Below are 19,149 nucleotides of genomic sequence, written 5' to 3' on the forward strand. Positions count from 1 at the left end.
GAATGTGGTTCTTTTTGCGGGATTCATGGTCGTGGCCACGCTTTGGTCTTGCTTCTACTTCCTGAGACCAACGGTTTGACGGTTGATCAAATAGATATGATCTTGTATGTGAAGCTCCCACCTTCCTGGATCACAACTTTCTTACAATCGATAGTGGTTATGATCAACCCGGACACCGCGGTATTCCCCACACCCGCATTATGCAGACCCAATTGGCGGCATCAAATGCAGGTGTCGCTGATAATCCGGGTCAAACTGAGCACTTTGAGGTTGTTTAGAATTACCCAGCAATGAATACGGGGTACTGATGCATAGTAAACAGCAAGGGTTGCCGTATCGTGGGATGTATGTCAGGGACATCACCAGTTAACTGTTAGGTTGGAACAAAGACCAGCATTGAGGATTAGCTATCATTTTGCAACTACTAATCCACATTACTGGTTTCTACCCATACGACTCTTCTTTCTAACTGCAGACTACCACGATTAACAAACAAAATACGAATATAATTCAATGTCACACAAAACTGAATATCCAGGAACTCAAGTCACAAAACAAATACGCGCAAGTACAGAAAGTCAGAAAGCCAAACATCTCATCATTCATAATAGTCACCTCGGGGGGAACCATTGAGACCAAGTAATATTTGCAAGCCGCCTGGGCTAGAGTAGTCAATTTCACACGCCTTTGCTTAGAACCTAGAGCAGGTATTGTTAGACATCATTTTAAGACACACATGGAAGAAACATACAGCATCAGCATCTTCTCAGCTTTCATCTGCTCCGGTCTCTTCTCGCCTCGCATCGGCGAGGTGACCTTCGAAGAGGGAGTCGGAGTGGCCATGGAAGTTGGAGTTGCACGCTTCATTGGCATCGACATCGACGAGGACATGGGCATGGAGGTTGAAGTCGCAGGAAGATTGACTTCTTGGTGGTGCTATGCGATAGAAAATTTCATTAGGTTAGTTACCTTGTTGAAGGCTTGCCTGAAGGTCGAATCTAACCTGCTGGTTTCCGCCACGGGGCAAAGCGACGGCGACGGTAGCAAACAGAGCGTACATGATTTCGAAGCGCATAATGAAGTATGTGAAGGATGGATTGGATAAAAAGCAGAAATTGAATGATGTTGACGATATTTGGCGACTTGGTGAAGTTGATCGAGGGACTGAATGAATAATTGAAAATGCGGAGAATATCATGACCTTTTTATATCTGAGTAACTCTCCTTTTTCATTATTAGTTCTGATGATGAAATCATTGCTAGGAAGCAGATCTGCTCACAAGAAGAGCAGATCCATTCATGGGATGTCAAAGAGGAGGGGTGTAAAGTCGGATGATTCACGTCAGACGGAGCTCCAGCTGGTGAGAATAATCTCGCAGGTGCTCTTGCAGGATTAACTCCGCGCCATTTACATTTGCTGGGGGTTAATTCTGATGTCAGTGGAATGCGGGCAAGGAGGGAGCCTCATCCCTGGTGACACACATGTCCTACCGGCCCATCCCTTGATCAGCATGGCTGTTTCGATTGGGCTCATGCATACTGTTGCAAGTACGACTGGGAAAAATTGGAAAAGACTATTGTATTGATATTTAGAGGTGAGTAGATACTATGGTACATTTGGTCTCAATTGTGGGTCTCTCCGCCGGTAATTGTGAGATATCTGCAGGGCACGTCCAGTATATGGCAATCTCCAGGGCTTTAGCTCTTAGCTTTTCTTAACCAGGCTGTACCTCCTCCAACTTGCGCACATAAAACAAATGGAAATGATTAAACCACAACCAGCTAAGCCAATACCCGTGTATAGGGCACCGCGATATCCACGCAGAACATTGCGACCTGCGTCATTGACATGCGACTCCACGGTTCCCGCAAATCCGAGGCCCAGGGAGATGGAGTAGTTGACTGTGGTGGCCACGAGGGATGCAGCCAGCCCTTGATGGTGGCGATGCATCGCATTACTGAGGATGAGTGTTCCAGATGGGAAGGACATATCCCTATAGACAGTTAGGACTTGTGAGCATATGACGAGACAGGGATTTGATGATGGAACACATACATTCCCCAGGAAGTAATCAAGCTCACGACAAAAGCTTGTGCCCAGTAAGTTTGTTGCACGGGCACAGCGGCGAAGATACATAGACCGGCAGCAAAGAAGGCCATGGCACAAAACATGATGACGCTGGGTGGCCAGCGACCTAGTAGGAATCCAGTGACGAGGGCTGCAATGGCACCCGAAGGGGCTGCAGCTGACCATTTGGCGGTGGCGAGCAATGGTGAATCTCCTTTGATGACCTCCATAAACTGGTAAAAGTAGTATATGATGATTCCAAAGCTGGACCATCCGGCGGCGATACACCCGAGGACCCATGCCATGTCGCCTGTGAAGATTGATCGTGGCAACAGCGGGCAGACTGCTCCGCGCTCAATGAATGCGAATGCGCCGAGGCATATGAAACCGACAATGAGGAGCATGTAGGTGTATCGGTTCTTCCAGCCAACGAGTGCAGCCTGATTCCAGGCAAAGTTGATCAGTATAAGACCAGAGATTCCTATAGCAGCTCCTAGTAGATCCAGTCGCTCCCAGAAGGGTATTTCGTCGTTGAACTTGGGCCGCGGAGTATAAGGGATAATCAACCAGCCCGCTATTGCCAAGAGAGCGCACATCATTCCCATCACCCAATATGCCCAGGGCCACCAAACCAATTGGGCGAAGATAGATGAGAATACGCCGCCGACAATAAATCCTCCCGGAGCAGTGGCACCGAAGAGGCTAAAGATCATTTCTTTGCGAAATCCCGGTGGATAAGTCCGGCCCAAGATCGCAATCGCGTTGGGAAGCAGCATTGCTGGCCCGATTCCTTGCAGAGCACGACAGCAGTCAAAAAAGATCTTGTTCGACCAGACACTGAATCCCGCTAGTAGGGACCAAAGGCTAAACCAGCAGAACCCGAGCACGAACAAGCGACGATGGCCATAGACATCCCCGAGTCGTCCTGCGACTAATATGAAAGTCCCCACGGTCAAACTATACGCGGCGGCAAACCAACTCAGCTCGGCTGGGTTGGACGTACCAAAACTGCGGCCGATGATATGTACGGGGGCAATAGACATGTTCAGACCGGCTTGGGTCATGAATTGGGCCATGGATACCACGCTAACGAATGCAATCTCCCGATATATGGATTTTGGCGGTGATATCTGCGACTGTGAGGTCTCTAGTCGAGTCAAGTCCTGGGGATCAGGGTCTCGCTGTGTGGGTGGTTTTTGTAGATCGACTGAATGGCCCCGATCCGAGCCGGTCGATCGAGTGTGGCGAGAGCAGTGATCCATGACTGCAACTAATGGGGAGTGGATGGGTTCTGAAGACAAGTGTCGTCAAGCCATGTAGATGGAGTGCTTCAATGGTCCAGTACTGTATAGATTGATGCTATGCACGACGGGAGTATTGTAGTTTGGAGTTTGCATTAGGGTGTATGTATATCTTGTTTTAACTCCCGTCGGATGCCGACCCGACGGAACAAACTCTGCCATTCTCAGTAGACTCTCTTTTCGTTTTAATAATTTAGATAATCCATATGCTAGTGAGTAATGAAGCTCGTGTCAGTGTGCCGGCACATCACGCACCTCCAGTTCGGGTGCTATCCATCATACGCAGGTATACTCTAAAAATGCCATACGTTGATTATTTTATGGACTAACATCTTAACCTTCGGGCTAATCTCCGTTGATCGGAGCTTAGCTCTCCCGTCATCGTCCACCATCACGGGGGTAGACAGCAACCATTTTACGTGTTCTTCTCCCAGGGTATGCAATGATATTTTATGACAAATCCATCGATCTTGAAACTATCAAGTTTTTCCATATCATTTTTTCAATAGCCCATTCACAGTGAAATTCGCAGACGTATACAAAGACCCGATGATTTTAAATTTTAAGGTTCTTTTTCCAGTCCCGTGGATCTTGAGCCCGGCGCGGCACTTACCTAAGCATCACATGCCACGCCTTTTTTCTCCGCGTCAACTGACTGGCGTCAGACTGGTTCTTATTTTCCAAATCCCCCGAAAACACTCGCGGCTCTTCCAGCGCTGCGTGCTGCCTGCTTCCTGGCCATGCTCACTTTCAGCTTCAAGAGGCTTCTGTGATCAGCTCGAGTTGCTGTTGCTGCTGTGTTGACGATACCGGCAGCCGTGGTCACCCCTCCACTCCTTTCCCCCCACTCTTAGTTCAAACAGTCCCCCATGACGGACGCTCCGCCCATTGTCTTTATCGCCAGGTATGTGGGGATGGCCATGACTATAACTTTGATCTTCAACTGATTAATCTAGGCACGGCGCGCGGCTCGATGCGGCCGACAAGGACTGGCATTTGACCTCTCCTACCCCTTATGACCCCCCTCTGTCGTATGGTGGCTGGATGCAGGCGCGGGCGCTTGGTCTTCGTATTGCCAGTCTCTTACAAGATTCCGAATTCACAGGCAACGACCCTGAGGCTGCATCTCCCCGATTCTCGGCCTTGGATGCCTCGACGACATTGCAACCGACCACGGCAAACTCGGATTCGCACCCCCGATACAATGTCATCGTCCACACCTCCCCATTCCTACGATGCTTACAAACGGCGATCGGTGTGAGTGCAGGCCTCAGTCACTATCGCCCGGGTGGTGAAACGTCTGAGTCGGTGGACCCTCAGCCTGTGTCTCAGTTTCATGCAGGGGAATCTGGGAGTCATGATCTCCGACCGCTTCTGCGTGTCGACGCGTTCCTGGGCGAGTGGTTATCCCCGGATTACTTCGACCAGATTGTCCCGCCACCCGCGTCGGACAGGATGGTCGCTACGGCCAAAGCCGAGCTACTCCGTCGTGCCGAGGGAATCCCTATGGCGCGGGAATCAAGGTCGTCGTCGGGACACTTCCCTGGGGGCTGGGGTAGCCACTCTCACCCAGCACCACCTGATGAGGATGATGACCGCCGACTACCCTCCCGGAGTTCGCCAACGAGCACCACTTCTGGCCAGCAACGCCAGAGGCAGCGGGCCAGCACCTACGACACTCTGCAAGGCCCCGCTCCTCCCAGCGCGACCACTCGAGCCCTCGGCCGCTTGAACACTGATCTCCCCTCCGGTGTAGATGCGGCTTACGTGCCCCCAACTCCCGGGTATGCAGTTTCTCCCTCGGATCCCATCCCAGCTGGCTATGTGGCGCATGCACGGGACGCTTGTACCAGGATCGACTACCAATGGGATAGCATGCGGACCCCGTTCTGGGGCACGGGCGGTGAATATGGCGAAGAGTGGAGTAGCATGCATGAGAGGATACACGCAGGGTTCCAACATATGGTGGATTATTACCGCCAACGGGGGAGTGCCAGCGACCGTTCTAGGGCCATGTCCAACGGTTCCTCGCGCCAGGAGAGTAGTAAGCCTGTCCAGACGGTGCTGATTATCATCACGCACGGAGCGGATTGCAACGCTTTGATTGGCTCTCTCGCCGGGCGCTCTGTGCTGTTGGACATTGCTACTGCGTCGCTCACCATGGCAGTGCGACGAGACCGTGTCAAGAAAAGCACCACGCCAGACTCCGACCGTACGGCTACTTCCCCCGTTGGCTCTTCGCCCTCCTCGCCGAGCAGTCAAGGGGACCGGTCGGTCTCCCATGAGTATACTTTACAACTCATCGCCTCAAGTGACCATTTGCGTGCGGGGGTGAACCCCTCTCAGCTCGCTTCGCTGTCCTCTCCCTCGGCTCCACAATCACTTCCGCCGCCTTCGATCCCGACCTATCGTAATCGCCTCGGCTCTCGTCCATCAGCATCCATCTTGCAAGGCTCCTTTTTAATCGATCCCACGCCAAAGACGGGGCCGAGTTCTCGCAGTTGGTCGATGAATTCTCGTCCGTCCCCCACCCTGACGGGTTCGCGAGGTGGGTCTGGCCTTTGGGGCTCCATTTCGTCGCCGACCGAGGAGGCCGATGAAGATACCGAGGATGACTTTGTCCCCAATTTCGGAGACCCTCGACCCGTGAGTCACGACTCGTCACACTCGGATCTGCTCGTTGACCGGTCGGGCTGGACGAGGCAACTGCCCCAGCGGACGGTCTCCCAGCGCGGGCTGTGGGGCAGTGCTCCGGCCTTGGAGGACCGCGACACGGCCTCGAGACGGCGATGGACAGTGACGGAGCAGAAGCTGTGACCACAACGGTTCAGTAATGACTGTCTTTTCTCCTGTAGCTATTATTATCTCCTTTTGCTCTTCTAGGATACCTCTTTGCATGGCGCTGGGCGTTGTTTCACTGCATCTCTGGCCAGTTTGGCCATTCCAATATCACACTCATTCTTATCTGGTCCTCTTATCTTATCTTCTTATCTTCTTATCTTCTTATCTGCCGCTCTTCTTATCTCCAGGCACTCAGGCATCCAGGCACCAAACTCCGCCACTCTCCACCGCGGTTTCCCCGGATTCCCGCTTTGTTCCGCCCTTGTAAACAGCTGGCTCCCTCTTCTGCCTTTCATCCTCTTCCTCCTCCTCCTCTTCTTCTTGTCGCACCCCAACTTAACCTTATACCAGTTCCATTCCGTCGGGCTTCTATGTCAACCCTCGAATCCGACGGTCTATCCGTCACCTACGCCTCGGACCGCACAGGCGCACCCGATCTGCGCCTGATCCACTTCAATGACGTCTATCACATCGAGTATGATCACTCGCGCCCATCGCTGTTTGCGCAAACCTGAAGACGAGCTAACTGGAGCTTTACAGGTCCGGATCAGCCGAGCCTATCGGTGGTGCCTCCCGATTCCAGTCTCTCGTAAACTATTACCGCTCCGACCCGCGATTTACCGGTCAACCTGACGTTCTCACCTTCTTTTCCGGCGATGCTTTCAACCCCAGCCTCGAAAGCACGGTCACAAAGGGTCGCCATATGGTGCCATTTCTGAATAAAACTGGGATCGACGTTGCGTGTGTGGGAGTGAGTACGGATCGTCAGGGTTTGAATATGGGCTGAGACACTGTGCTGACATGGTCAGAATCATGATCTGGACTTTGGAGTGGCACAATTCCGACATTTGTCGAGTCAGTGTCATTTCCCATGGTTGTTGGCCAACGTTCTTGATCCAGCTCTTGGAGTGGATGTTCCGATCGCCAACTGCGGCAAGATGAGCTTGCTGACCTCCAATGGAATCAAGATCGGTGTGATTGGTCTAGGGGAGAGAGAATGGTATGGCTCCTCGGCAATGTGGTTGATCACTCTGCTACGCGTACTCACCCTTCTCCAGGCTTGGTACGATTAACTCTCTTCCGCCCGACTTGATTTACAAATCAGCTGCCGCAACCGCGAAAGAACTGGCACCGCAACTTCGAGAACAGGGTGCAGAATTGATCGTCGTCGTTTCTCATCAGCGGGAGCCAAATGACAATAAACTGGCCCAAAACCTCACCTCCGGATTAGTTGATATTATTCTTGGTGGGCATGATCACTACTACGCTCATACAGTCGTTAATGGTACCCACGTGCTGCGATCTGGGACCGATTTTAAGCAACTGAGCTACATTGAGGCTTTCCGCAAACCCGGTGCCGGGGCAGGGTGGGATTTCAACATCATACGGCGGGATGTCATGCGATCGATTCCAGAGGATCCGGCGACTGTGGCTATGGTTGATCGACTAACATCCAGCCTCCAGGCGAAGCTGGAAAAGCCAGTAGGTTACACAGTTAGTCCGCTTGATGGTCGATTCTCTACTGTTCGTCAGCGTGAATCTAATTTGGGCAACTTTGTCTGCGACCTAATGCGCTATTACTACGGCGCCGATTGCGCGATGATGGCTGGTGGGACTATTCGTGGTGATCAAATTTACCCACCCGGTATTCTACGGCTTAAAGATCTGCTTAATTGTTTCCCTTTTGAAGACCCGGTTGTTCTGATACGTCTTCCGGGCCAAGCCTTACTGGATGCTTTGGAAAATGGAGTAAGTCAGCTCCCGGCCCTCGAGGGTCGATTCACTCAAGTCTCCAACATTTCCTTTGGCTTCAAACTAGACGCCCCATCTGGCTCACGCATCACATTTGCGCGAGTAGGTGGCCAGCCTATTGACCTGGAACGGGAATATGTTGTTGCCACGCGAGGTTACATGGCACGGGGAAAGGATGGATTTTCATCGCTACTAGTGAAATCTGAAGGTGGTGATGTTGAGGAACTAGTATGTGAAGAGAATGGAGTTCTCATCAGCACTATACTGCGCCAGTACTTCCTCAGCCTCAAGGTCCTCGGCAAATGGCGTCGCTGGAGTCCGAGTCTGCGACGACACTGGGGATTGGTGCACCGTGGTTTGCATACTGGTGGCTGGCTGAAGCCACCTTCTGCAGTGCCGTCGCCAGTGATGGAGAAAGCGCCGGCCCATCGACTGGGTGTACGACCGCCGCTTCAACGCACAGGTCGAGATGCTTATTATTATGGACGTTTCCCTCAGGAAATTGAACCGACCCAAGTTGCCACCAATGGGACGAACAGCGATGCCATGGACTCGGACTCGGACGAGAACCCCGAGATCCTCACGTCACCTAGGCCAACAAGAAACTATGTGACATGCACGGCAAAGTCATCTGCGGACGAAGAACATCGCATGAAACTTGCACGCCGTGTTGTTCGAAAATGGATGCGACACGCCGGCTTAGAGCCCTCGGTCCTCAACACCATGGACGGCGAGGGTGAGTTTATTCCTCCGTGGACGTCTGGTATTTCCCCTCGTCTCGAGGGGCGTATCGTGATCGAGTGAAGACGGACCCCTAGTTCGAGTCTGATATGAGGCTTTCCATGGAAGATTTCTGGACTTTTTAAGTCTTGCATTTTGAGTTTCTTGTTTTGTTGCTGCTGGCCTTCAATTACTCTGCATTTTCGGTTTATATGATCCCCAGGCGTTGTGAATTCTGGTCGGAGGATGGATTGCATCAATTGGCTACGAGATCATGAAGACCACTGTTACACATAGACCAGGGCGCTACAAAGGGCAGATACAGCGAGGTGTCAGATATTTTCGGGTTATATTCTTAGACAGGGTCAATTTGAGCTTCTGTTGATTTCAGATCTCCATCAGGACAGACTTATCCCAAGTAGAACAACATATTGTGCTTTATAGTTTGTGTGAATAGGACTCATGAAGTTCGTTGCATGTTTTCTCGGTACATCTATGGATATTTATGCACATGTTAGCCTCGTCATCTATGCTCTAATACTGTACAGTGTACTCAAGCAGCCACCTCCTCCGCGCCCCATCCACCACCACCGGCAGTCATGATAACCACCCGATCGTGCGTCTTCACCGAAACAGTATTCTTGCCTCCAATATTGATGTGTCGCTCCTCCCCAGTCTCTATATCCTTCGTGATCCACTGATTCAGACCCGGCTGCGCATCCTTGCCGCCCTCCAATCCATACGGACGGTGCACACGACGCTCAGACAAGATGGAGCACTGCATTGGAGCGAGGAACTCGATGTCCCGGACTACTCCCTCTCCACCGGGATTCCTGCCCCGACCACCAGAGCCATCACGCAGCGTGAATTGACGAAGCAGAGTCGGATACCGTTTCTCCAGAATTTCGGGATCCGTAATGCGAGTGTTGGTCATATGAACCTGAACACCTGATTCTCCCTTCCAAGTAGGACCAGCACCGCTGCCGCCTGCAATTGTCTCATAGTACCCAAATCCAGGAGTGATCACCTCTCCAGTTTCGGTGTTAATCTTGGGGTTGATGCCGAAGGTTAGGTTGTTGCAGCAACCCTGCGATGCAGCACAGGCCCGGAAGGCTTTGAGGACAACGTCGGTGATGCGCTGCGAGGTGACCACGTTACCTCCCACGACGGCGGCACTCTTGGTTGGTGACAAGATGCTAGGTGAGGGGACCCGGATGTCAATTGGGGCCAGACAGCCCTGGTTCAGGGGAACATCGGCATTGATCATGCAGCGCAGGCAATAGATGATGGCCGAGTGAGTGATAGCGATGGGTGCGTTCCAACTACCATACACTTCAGGTCCTGTGCCGTCAAAGTCGAAAATGGCAGATCCGTTGGATCCATCAATGGTCACCTTGAGGCGAATCGGTGTCCCGTCGTCCATGTAATCAACCGCTTCGAGCGGCTGGCCACCAAACTTCTGGTGCAGACCCCTGAGGAGGTTGCGAACGGCCGTTTCAGCAGTAGCCTGAATGGCGTACATGTACTTTTGCACGGTGTCGACACCATACTCATTGAAGAGAGTCTGGATGAGGCTGATACCCCGGGTGTTGGCGGCGATTTGGGCCTTGAGATCGGACAGGTTGTCGCTGATGCAGCGGGCACCTGAACAGCCGGGATACTGGGAAGGCTTGGTGACAAGCAACTCGATCAGACGGGCTTCATCGAGAACTCCGTCGCTCACGATTTTGTCACCCTCGATGGCGGCACCTTCCTGCCATAGCTCTGTTGACTTGGGGGGCATGGAACCGGGCAGGATGCCGCCAATATCGGCGTGGTGGCCGCGGGATGCGACATAAAACATGATCTCAGTGCCGCCGGGTCTATCAAATACAGGGGTGATGACCTATCACGTATATATTAGCTCTTATTCAAATTGGCCGCACATTAGGGGGAGACTCTTACCGTGATATCGGGGAGATGGGTGCCACCGCAGCTAGGGTGGTTTGCCACAAGGACATCACCATCCTTCAAATTGCCCAGCCACTTTTGATGCTGGTATCGCACAGCAAATTGCATTGATCCCAAGTGGACAGGAACATGAGGGGCATTCGCAACAAGGCCTCCATCGGGTGAGAACAGGGCACAAGAGAAATCTAGTCGCTCCTTGATGTTGGTAGACACTGAAGTCTTCTGGAGAGTACGTCCCATCTGCTCGGCAATAGACATGAATCTGTGCCCAAAGATACTGAGACGAATTGGATCAACCTCGGAGGATGTCTGAGTCTCGGGTGCTAAGACTGTCTGGTCATCATCCTTCAGAATGTCGATGACAATGCATGTCTCCAGCAGGTTTGCAATAGAGTTAGGGGCCACGACAATGGTCTGTGTCTGATCGATGATAACGGCAGGGCCATAAATACGGCTGTGCTTCTCCAACTGATCCAGCAGATACACGGGGGTATCAATGCGCGTGGGATATCCATCAAAGTAAGCGGAGGTTGTGTTGGCCGGCTGCGTCTTCACATCGTGGAGATCGGCGTCCTTGAGCTGGAGGAGGGGGCTACGCTCAGTGCGGACCTTTGAAGAGGCAATCGTGCGTACACGGATGTCATCAACCAGCACGGCTCGCTCAGAGTTGAAATTGAATTCGCGACGGTGGCGCTCACGGAACTCGGCAAGGAAATCAGAGGATCCCTCTGGTCGCAAGATCATGAGACTGGTGTCAGATCCTTCGTAACGCATGTTGAGGTACTGTTCATGCCGCACCTGACTCGGGGCGAATCCCTGTCCTTGCATCTCGGTTGTTGCAGTCGCAGCCATGTTATCAAATCGTTGAAGCAGACTTGAACGAGAAGAAAGGTAATCTGAAGACACTGGCTCCTGTGACTCTTTGACAACTTCTGCCAGCGCCAGTCCGTATGCAGACAAAACTGATGAATACTTGTGGATGATGATGCGGGAGATGCCCAAAGAGACAGCAACCGAGCAAGCATGTTGGCCACCCGCGCCGCCGAAGCAGGCTAAATGGTGGGAGGCAGTCTCGAAGCCACGAGCCTCGGTGAGATTGCGGATTGGCCGGGCCATTGACTCGTCGGCGACCTTAAGGAACCCCAATGCAACTTCCTCCGGAGTGTACTCTGGTTGGAAGTGGTGCCGACGCTCAACGTTGATCTCTTGAGTCAGCTCAAGGAACTTTCGTGCTGTGATCTCCGTGTCGAGTGGCTGATCCTCGTTGGGACCGAAGATGTGTGGGAAGTACTCGGGTAACAATCGGCCTAGGAACAAGTTGGCGTCCGTCACAGTCAGTGGACCGCCTTTCCGGTAGCATGCGGGGCCAGGATGAGCACTGGCAGACTCAGGCCCAACGTAGAACAAGCCGTTGCGCCATGCGAGAATGGAGCCACCGCCAGCGGCGACTGTGTTGATATCAAGCTGGGGGGACTGGATCAGAACGCCGGCCACTTTAGATCCAAAAACGTGCTCCAAATGCCCATCAAACCGAGACACATCGGTAGATGTGCCACCCATATCGAAGCCAATGACAGGGATCTTCTCAACGGGGTCCCAGCTGGTTGCTGCAAATCCAACCACTCCAGCAGCGGGTCCGGACAGAATAGCCTTCAGGCCGCTGAATTTGCGGAAGTCAACCAGTCCACCATCAGATTGCATGAATTCAAATCGACATGCTTGCTGGCTCTCCAGACCACCTTCAAAGCTGGCTGAGATGGAGTCGATATAAGTCTTGATCACAGGGGTGAGGTAAGCATCAGCAGCGGCAGACATGCCACGAGGTACAATCTTAATCATGGGCTGCAGCTTGGACGATAATGTAACAGAGAATCCCATTCGCTCTGCAATCTCCCCAATCCGGTTTTCATGGTCCGGGTAGGCAAATGAATGTACCAAGGCGACTGAGAGAGACTGATATCCTTGCTCCTTCAGGCGCTGGAGCTCTGTCCGCACCTGGGCCAAATCCAGCTCTTGCACAACGCGAAATTTCTCGCCAGTGATACCTTCCACAATACGAGCACCAGAGAAGCAATTCTCATCAGCGGTAGGGTGACATGGAACCACTCGCTCGTTGACTTCGACGACGTCTTCTGGCAGCACTCCAGGTCGAGCCATGGACAGGTCGAAGATAGCTGGGCGGGACTGGTCACCAATCTTGAGGAGATCTCGAAATCCCTTGGTGGTAAATAGTACTGATCGAGCACCCTTGCGCTCAAGTAATGCATTGGTCGCGACAGTCGTGCCCATTCGGAGGCAGCCGATGCGGTCGAGCTTCAACGGTTGGCCGCGGGGATGTGACTCGCCCGTTGCGAGCTCTAGGATTTGGCGAATACCCTCAGTAGGAGCATCTTGGTAATGTGAAGGGTCCACTGAGAGAAGCTTCAAAATGATATCCGAGCGACCAGGCACAATGGCATGGACATCGGTGAAGGTACCCCCACGATCGATGGAGATGGTGATCTTCCCTGAGTCGGTCATATTGTGTGTGTTACCCACGAACTCGCAGGTTAAGGAGGCAGTGATATGTGACAGGGATCTACCAGAACATAGAGAATGATAGGCTCATATATCCACGAATTCTAATCCGTCGTCCTCAGTGTGCTTCGATTGCGCTCTTCGTCTTGTATTGAAGTCACGTGTCGGGCCGACGGTGGGTGTCAGCGGGAGCGTCGGCCCGATAAGAATCAAGCGATAAGCCACGGAAGACAGAAGGGGTCGAGGGTAATCATCGGAAAGATGTGCGAGGGAGGAACTCTATAGCGGGGGTGTCTTCCGATAAGTCCAAAATCAAATCTGTGCGAAACATGCAACGGCAATTCACGCAGTCCGTTGGCGAAAGACTATACTCTTGGGACTCAATAATGCCAAGAATGTACAGGTAGTTTATGGGCTTGATCAAGGTGATACGAACTTTACAGGTAAATATTGAATGTCTTGGAGAATCAAATAAAATCCATGGATATAGTCATAAAAGTGCTATCTTCTCAGAGTATTCTCAATCCAGTCCGTATCCATGTCAATATCAATCTGATTCAATGCGCCCTCCCACAGTGCTGGATCGTCATCAATATCAATCTGGAAAGAGATATCCTCCAACGAAGGAAACTCGGGAGCTTGTGGCCACTCGTCCACAAGAATCGGAGGCGGGTTAGGCATCGTTGCTTCAATTCCTGGACTCACCGGTTGGTCACTCTTGGGCGTGTCTGGGGCAACTAGACCTGGGCTCAGTTGCTCAACGTCGTTGGGCACAGGCTTGGGATCGATGGCTGCGCGTAGCTCCAGAAGGAGAGAATGCCGAGAGGCTAGATAGGAATTACCCCTGTCGGCCATACTCCGAAGAAGATTGAGAGCTGTCTCCATTGAGCGCATGTTGGCTTCATTGTGAGGGAATGCCGCGTTGACCATAACCAGTAGTAGCGCAGCGGAGAAAATGTAGTCGCCGTCAAGGTAGCCGTACGTAGCTGTAAGATTCAGAAGTCAATAATGAGTTTCTAGCATGCCCTATCCGAATAGGCAGACACATACCAATGAGATTATGTTTGGCGGCAGCGTCCATAATCATCGTGGTGGCCCGAGCAGCCGTGATACAACTGTCGATGACTGCGACAGTATTTGGAGCCAGCCCAGCTTTCCAATCTCCAGCCGAAGTCTTAAGAGCAGCTGTATCGAGTCGTCTTTGGATGATATAGAAGACGAGCGGACGTGCAGTCATATTGACGCACGAGTAAAAGTGCAAGTTGATGGACACAGTCTCTCGGTTGACGTGCGTATCGAGTGTGGTAAAATCAATCCGAAGACCATCTGGAATGGATCGAAGCCAGCTGGCAAGATCGTTGGTGATGCTCTGCACAGACATTATGAGGTTGGAACCGGAGCGAGGCTTTTTTCGATAAATCTCTGCGATGCTCTGTTAAAATAGTGTGAGAATGCTATTGAAGGGGATACTCACCCTCGCCGATTCGTCCTAAGATACGGGAGAGCTGCGTGTAATAAGTCAAGACAATTGATGGCCATGGATCAGAGGTTGATCCATCCTGAGAGAGAAGTCAGCCTCGACTGCCCACAGTGACTATCCGTGCTACATACTAGCGCAGCTGGCCAGGTGATGCCAATATCTTCATCCTGGATGGTAATAGGATTGCCAGATTTTACTGAGAGAACCCTGCGGTTGAGCGTCAGTATAGGTGTCGCTCTCGTTTCAATGAGGCCTCATACCGGTCGAGACTATACACGGACCACCACGCTCTGCGGCGGCGGTTGCGGTCTGTCTCACTGATTCCTGGATCCAAAACCTCTTGGTGAAGCCCTAGAGAGATGGCCATTCGTAGAGCGAGCCCAATCTATCGATCGTTAGCAATCTGCATTCTGACCCTAGATGGCCGTCGAGGGGTGTTCAGCATACATAGATAAAAGCAGCATCTCGTCTGTTAAGGTTCTGCATGTAGTATGCCACGTAGCATAGCACCTCAACAAAGAAAATAGAGCCTTCTTCGTGAATATCTGGTAAAAATCGCAGGGCATGCTTGAAATATTTGAAGCCCGGTGGTCCTTCATCTCCCGACCACTGGTTGACTGAATACATGAGCCCAAAGGCAATGACCAAAAGAGCCTGGCAGTAGGTCAGACAGGTTTCACGATGGGAAAAGTCTTGCGGCTGATGATAGACAAAGTCTAGCCGTTCCTCGAATTGCCTTGGGTGGATCAAAGAGAATATGGTGCCAATGTAAGCGTATTGAACCCAGAAGAGTCGTTTTGCGAATTCAAAGCTTGGTAGTTGTGGTAAAGTACGCGCGATTGGTCGTCGGAGGGACGTGGGATCATCGTAAAGAGGGCGCACATCCCAGGCCAGATTGGTGGAGCCAGGATTGAGGCGCTTGGCCAGATGGGTGGTAGATGATGCACCCACGAAGTCTTCATTTCTTTAGCAAGATTGTTCATGTTACAAATTGATGATTGTTATACATACGATGTTCTCCCGATCGGTTCAGTAACAGATTGTCGGTCCCCTTGTACCACCAGTCATCACGCTCGAGGGGAATCTCGCTTTCCGAGTAACGGGCCCCTGTAGACGGCGCACTCGACGGCGCACTAGGAGAAGTGTACCAATCGCTTTCTGCGATGGATGAGCTGCGCATTGCTCGAAATGGTGATTGCGATTGCGATTGCGATTGCGATTGCGACTGTGACTGTGACTGAGATCGTAATTGGCGGTATTCCCTGGTAGGGCGTCAGGTTTCAAAACATAGATGACTCGTATGAACGTTGTCTCCGAGTGTTCTCACCTCTCTGTAATTGAAACGCGCTTTTCAGCCTCGGAGTATATGCACGTCTCGCCAACGTCCACGCAGGCCGCACAGGGCAGCGGCGGGTTCCCGGCACAGCGAGTTTTTCGGGAGCGACATCGATTGCATCTGTCAAAGGCATTAGTTGGCATTCAATGCCATTTCCTATGAGAACCTGGTCTCGGCTTTTTGACTCAACGCGACTGTGGATCGCCCGTTGGAGCGGTCTTGTGACCGTCGAACGATACCTTTGCCACGGACCATTGCCGGGCAAGTGGATGTGAGTTGAAGTTGATCAGTTGGCAAGTTGATGATTATCAGGGAATATTGTTTCTCGAGTGGTCCAGTTTCGCGTATCGTTCGCCTCCACAATTTGGCTCTTATCAGCCGCCGGGGTATTGGGCAATTTTGAGTTTTCATCGGTCCGACGTGAACTTTGCCCCGCCTCCGCCTGTTTCTTAATTTCTTGTCAGCAATCAAAATTACATCATGCGCTCCTTTTTTTAAGGTGCTTTATGCCGATAGTCAGACGCATGTCATTGCACGACGGCCGATCGCGGCTACCGACCAGAACCCCTTTATTGGGCATCTATTTGACCGCGCTATTGACCGTCCTGACAGGAAAACCTGTCTATACGCATCCTTATTAGGCCACTCAGGCCGATTTGCAACGACCGTAATAATCAACCAACGCTCTCTTGTTGCTTGCTGCCTTTTTAATCCTATTTTTAGTCCTCTTTTGGGCTAACTTTCTTAACCCTTAATCTTCTCTCGTCGTTTATCGCTTACAGGTAGCTTTTAGGATTAATTATCGGGAGAGAGAGCTAGCAACCAGAGAAGGTCTCTAATAATATAATGTTGAGTCAATAAATTTGTAATTTCTTTCATAGTCTACCTTTATAAATAGCAGGAAGTAGTAGATTACTCTAATTATAGTAATCTCAACTAAATCGGGGCGTAAAACAGGCTTATAAACGCAAAATTAGATGCCCCAGCATGTAACCGGGCGAAAATGAGGATATTTGAGATTCTAACAAAGCAGTTGGACTTAGTCAAATTCAGGAATCCGCCTGCTCTTCTACCTTGAGAATACGTTTCTGGTCGGTGGCTGCAATAGCCATTGGATCATTGAAAGTTAACTTTTGAACAGCCAACCGGAGATGTCACGTGACTTATATAGTGTGTGGAGGCATACCAATCGCTGATTAGATTCCTAGTTGTAGAGAAGCAGATGTAATAATCCGATTAAAGATAACCAGGAAGCAGGAAATACGATGAAACAAAAAGGCTCTTGGAGTACCACAGAGTAGCATGGTATCACGGTGACTCGCATCCCAAAAATTTCCACATACATCAGTTTGGTTAGAGACTCACTAGAGACAACCTAAGTGAATATTGGAGACCTCCAGGGCTATAAATGAGGAGGTGCAACATTAAATAATGGGCCTTCAAGGGCTGACTACTGCACAGAGCTGCGAGCTAGGTACGAATCACCTGCATGTGTGGAAAGCATTTCGGTCAACTCTCATGATCGCAGAGCACAAGGGTGAGAGGAACGACTGGCAGATATTAATCTGGGAATGTACAGGATTGTATCAAAAGATAGCAACGCCATTCGGAGGACTGGCCACACCACCAGGCACCTTCAATGGTACACTGCTGAAGAAGAAACTGTAGCGTCCTCGCTGGCGACATTCCCGACTCAGTCGCTCTAAATCGAACAGTTCACCAATGGGAAGCCCCCACCCTGCCAATAGCCATTCGTGCAGAAAGAAATCTGTGCTCTGAGGAGGATATGCTTCAAAACTCGGCATGTCGCCTGCCACGGCCGCAAAACTATTCTCCCAGATCCATTGCAGCATCTCCTCCGATGATTCGACTCCGATCACGGGCGGTGCCTTATGATCCGCTAATTGCTGACACTCTGCTGCGGAGAGTTGCTCGTATGCCCGCGTCCAACCAGTCCGGATGAACAGAATGTCTCCCGGTCGGAAGGTCGTCTTTTGACTCGCAGCCACTTCTTGGAGCACGGAAACCGGGATGGATTGCGTTTGGAAGCAATTCACCGGGTGGTCGTGAGCTTCAGCCCAGCTAGCGTAGTCGAGAAGCACACCTCGTCCGACGATGCCGCCGTTTTCGACCCAGACTGTAATCACGAGGTAAAGATGATGAGAATCCGAATCAGTAAGCTCGGTAAGATGGGCAGGATCAGCGAGTGGCACCACCTCAAGCTACAAGCTGGGGGATCCCTGCATATTGATCAACTACCTACCGTGTATTCCATTGCGCGTCGAGGTCTGAATGTCCTCCAGCGAACAACCGTTGTAGTACGATCCATCCTTAGATCCATAATGACGAAATCCGTCCCATTGAGAGCTGCTCTGGGTGTTAAAGGTCAAGATATCATCATTCACGGGACGTGGAGCCTTGTTCTTGACTGTATGCTCAAAGGCCGATCGTCCAAAGCAGGGGACGGCCATACTGTTCAGAGCCCAGTCGGTCGAAACTCGCACACCCTCGACTATCTCCTTCGCAGCCGCTGCGGTGTTCTCAGGGGTGAGCAGGTTAAGCATGCCCATCTCGTCATGCTCCCCGAAGAGTCCCCAGGCGTTACCGCGTGGGCCGTCCGGGCGAAGAGGCAGGGACTGGAACGTAGGCTTCTGGGTTGGCATTTTTGGGAGGAAGCTTAATACTGCAGCCGTACTATCGAGTCAGTGATGCTGGGAACTGTCTGCAGTAGCCGTAAAGTAGATAATCAAAATTGATTATGTTGATACAAAGGGAATCTGGACAAGTCGCTGTGCTCTTTCTATAGTTCCCATACTCCTGTCTACCCCGCTAACCTGGGGACCGTCCCCCGCTGTGACCTCGGCCACCGGCTGTCGAGACCGATACACTGATTGATTCGGCAAGACGATCTTGTAGCTGCGATGGTGTGAGGTGGTGATTTCAGTTTCTGGCCACAGGATTATCTCGTGAAACATCGCCGGAATCTACATTTTGTCGCTCAATTGGCTCAATTGAGTCAGCTTGGTCTTGGAACGTAGTAGGTGGACATTGAAATGACTGAGAACCTGCCTCCAGAGGTCCAACTTTCATGGCGGCCTCTCGCTGGGAAGTCCGACACGTTGTGTTGTGTTCTCGGGCGAGGTCCGACTGCCACTGGGTGATGGGTTAAGTAGAGACTGTCTGC

General features: G+C 51.5%; 6 protein-coding genes across 6 annotated transcripts; 2 read left to right on the top strand and 4 right to left on the bottom strand.

Moving 5' to 3' along the window:
• Nucleotides 1-691: 691 nt before the first annotated feature.
• N7458_005805 (uncharacterized protein) lies at nucleotides 692-1,075 on the bottom strand (the record flags this gene model as incomplete). Its single annotated transcript, XM_056909187.1, has 3 exons — nucleotides 692-698; nucleotides 752-936; nucleotides 1,004-1,075. 3 exons carry the CDS (start codon nucleotides 1,073-1,075, stop codon nucleotides 692-694), a joined length of 264 nt encoding a protein of 87 aa, XP_056767805.1.
• Nucleotides 1,076-1,705: 630 nt separating this feature from the next.
• Nucleotides 1,706-3,330, bottom strand: N7458_005806 (MFS transporter; the record flags this gene model as incomplete). The annotated part of the gene is made up of 2 exons (XM_056909188.1): nucleotides 1,706-1,994; nucleotides 2,057-3,330. 2 exons carry the CDS (start codon nucleotides 3,328-3,330, stop codon nucleotides 1,706-1,708), a joined length of 1,563 nt encoding a protein of 520 aa, XP_056767806.1.
• A 908-nt stretch (nucleotides 3,331-4,238) lies between these two features.
• N7458_005807 (uncharacterized protein) lies at nucleotides 4,239-6,186 on the top strand (the record flags this gene model as incomplete). The annotated part of the gene is made up of 2 exons (XM_056909189.1): nucleotides 4,239-4,273; nucleotides 4,326-6,186. 2 exons carry the CDS (start codon nucleotides 4,239-4,241, stop codon nucleotides 6,184-6,186), a joined length of 1,896 nt encoding a protein of 631 aa, XP_056767807.1.
• Nucleotides 6,187-6,581: 395 nt separating this feature from the next.
• On the top strand, nucleotides 6,582-8,766 carry N7458_005808 (putative 5'-nucleotidase; the record flags this gene model as incomplete). Its single annotated transcript, XM_056909190.1, has 4 exons — nucleotides 6,582-6,685; nucleotides 6,751-6,961; nucleotides 7,020-7,210; nucleotides 7,269-8,766. 4 exons carry the CDS (start codon nucleotides 6,582-6,584, stop codon nucleotides 8,764-8,766), a joined length of 2,004 nt encoding a protein of 667 aa, XP_056767808.1.
• Nucleotides 8,767-9,235: 469 nt separating this feature from the next.
• N7458_005809 (5-oxoprolinase) lies at nucleotides 9,236-13,152 on the bottom strand (the record flags this gene model as incomplete). The annotated part of the gene is made up of 2 exons (XM_056909191.1): nucleotides 9,236-10,567; nucleotides 10,627-13,152. 2 exons carry the CDS (start codon nucleotides 13,150-13,152, stop codon nucleotides 9,236-9,238), a joined length of 3,858 nt encoding a protein of 1,285 aa, XP_056767809.1.
• Nucleotides 13,153-13,650: 498 nt separating this feature from the next.
• On the bottom strand, nucleotides 13,651-18,628 carry N7458_005810 (transcription factor domain-containing protein; the record flags this gene model as incomplete). The annotated part of the gene is made up of 10 exons (XM_056909192.1): nucleotides 13,651-14,135; nucleotides 14,200-14,571; nucleotides 14,624-14,708; nucleotides 14,761-14,836; nucleotides 14,890-15,014; nucleotides 15,077-15,585; nucleotides 15,641-15,891; nucleotides 15,974-16,131; nucleotides 17,567-18,102; nucleotides 18,229-18,628. The coding sequence occupies 10 exons, from the start codon at nucleotides 18,626-18,628 to the stop codon at nucleotides 13,651-13,653; spliced, it is 2,997 nt and encodes a 998-aa protein (XP_056767810.1).
• Between the last annotated feature and the right edge of the window lie 521 nt (nucleotides 18,629-19,149).

The sequence above is a fragment of the Penicillium daleae genome (assembly GCF_028827525.1).
Source record: "Penicillium daleae strain IBT 16125 chromosome Unknown utg000005l_segment0_segment0, whole genome shotgun sequence".
NCBI lineage: Eukaryota > Fungi > Ascomycota > Eurotiomycetes > Eurotiales > Aspergillaceae > Penicillium > Penicillium daleae.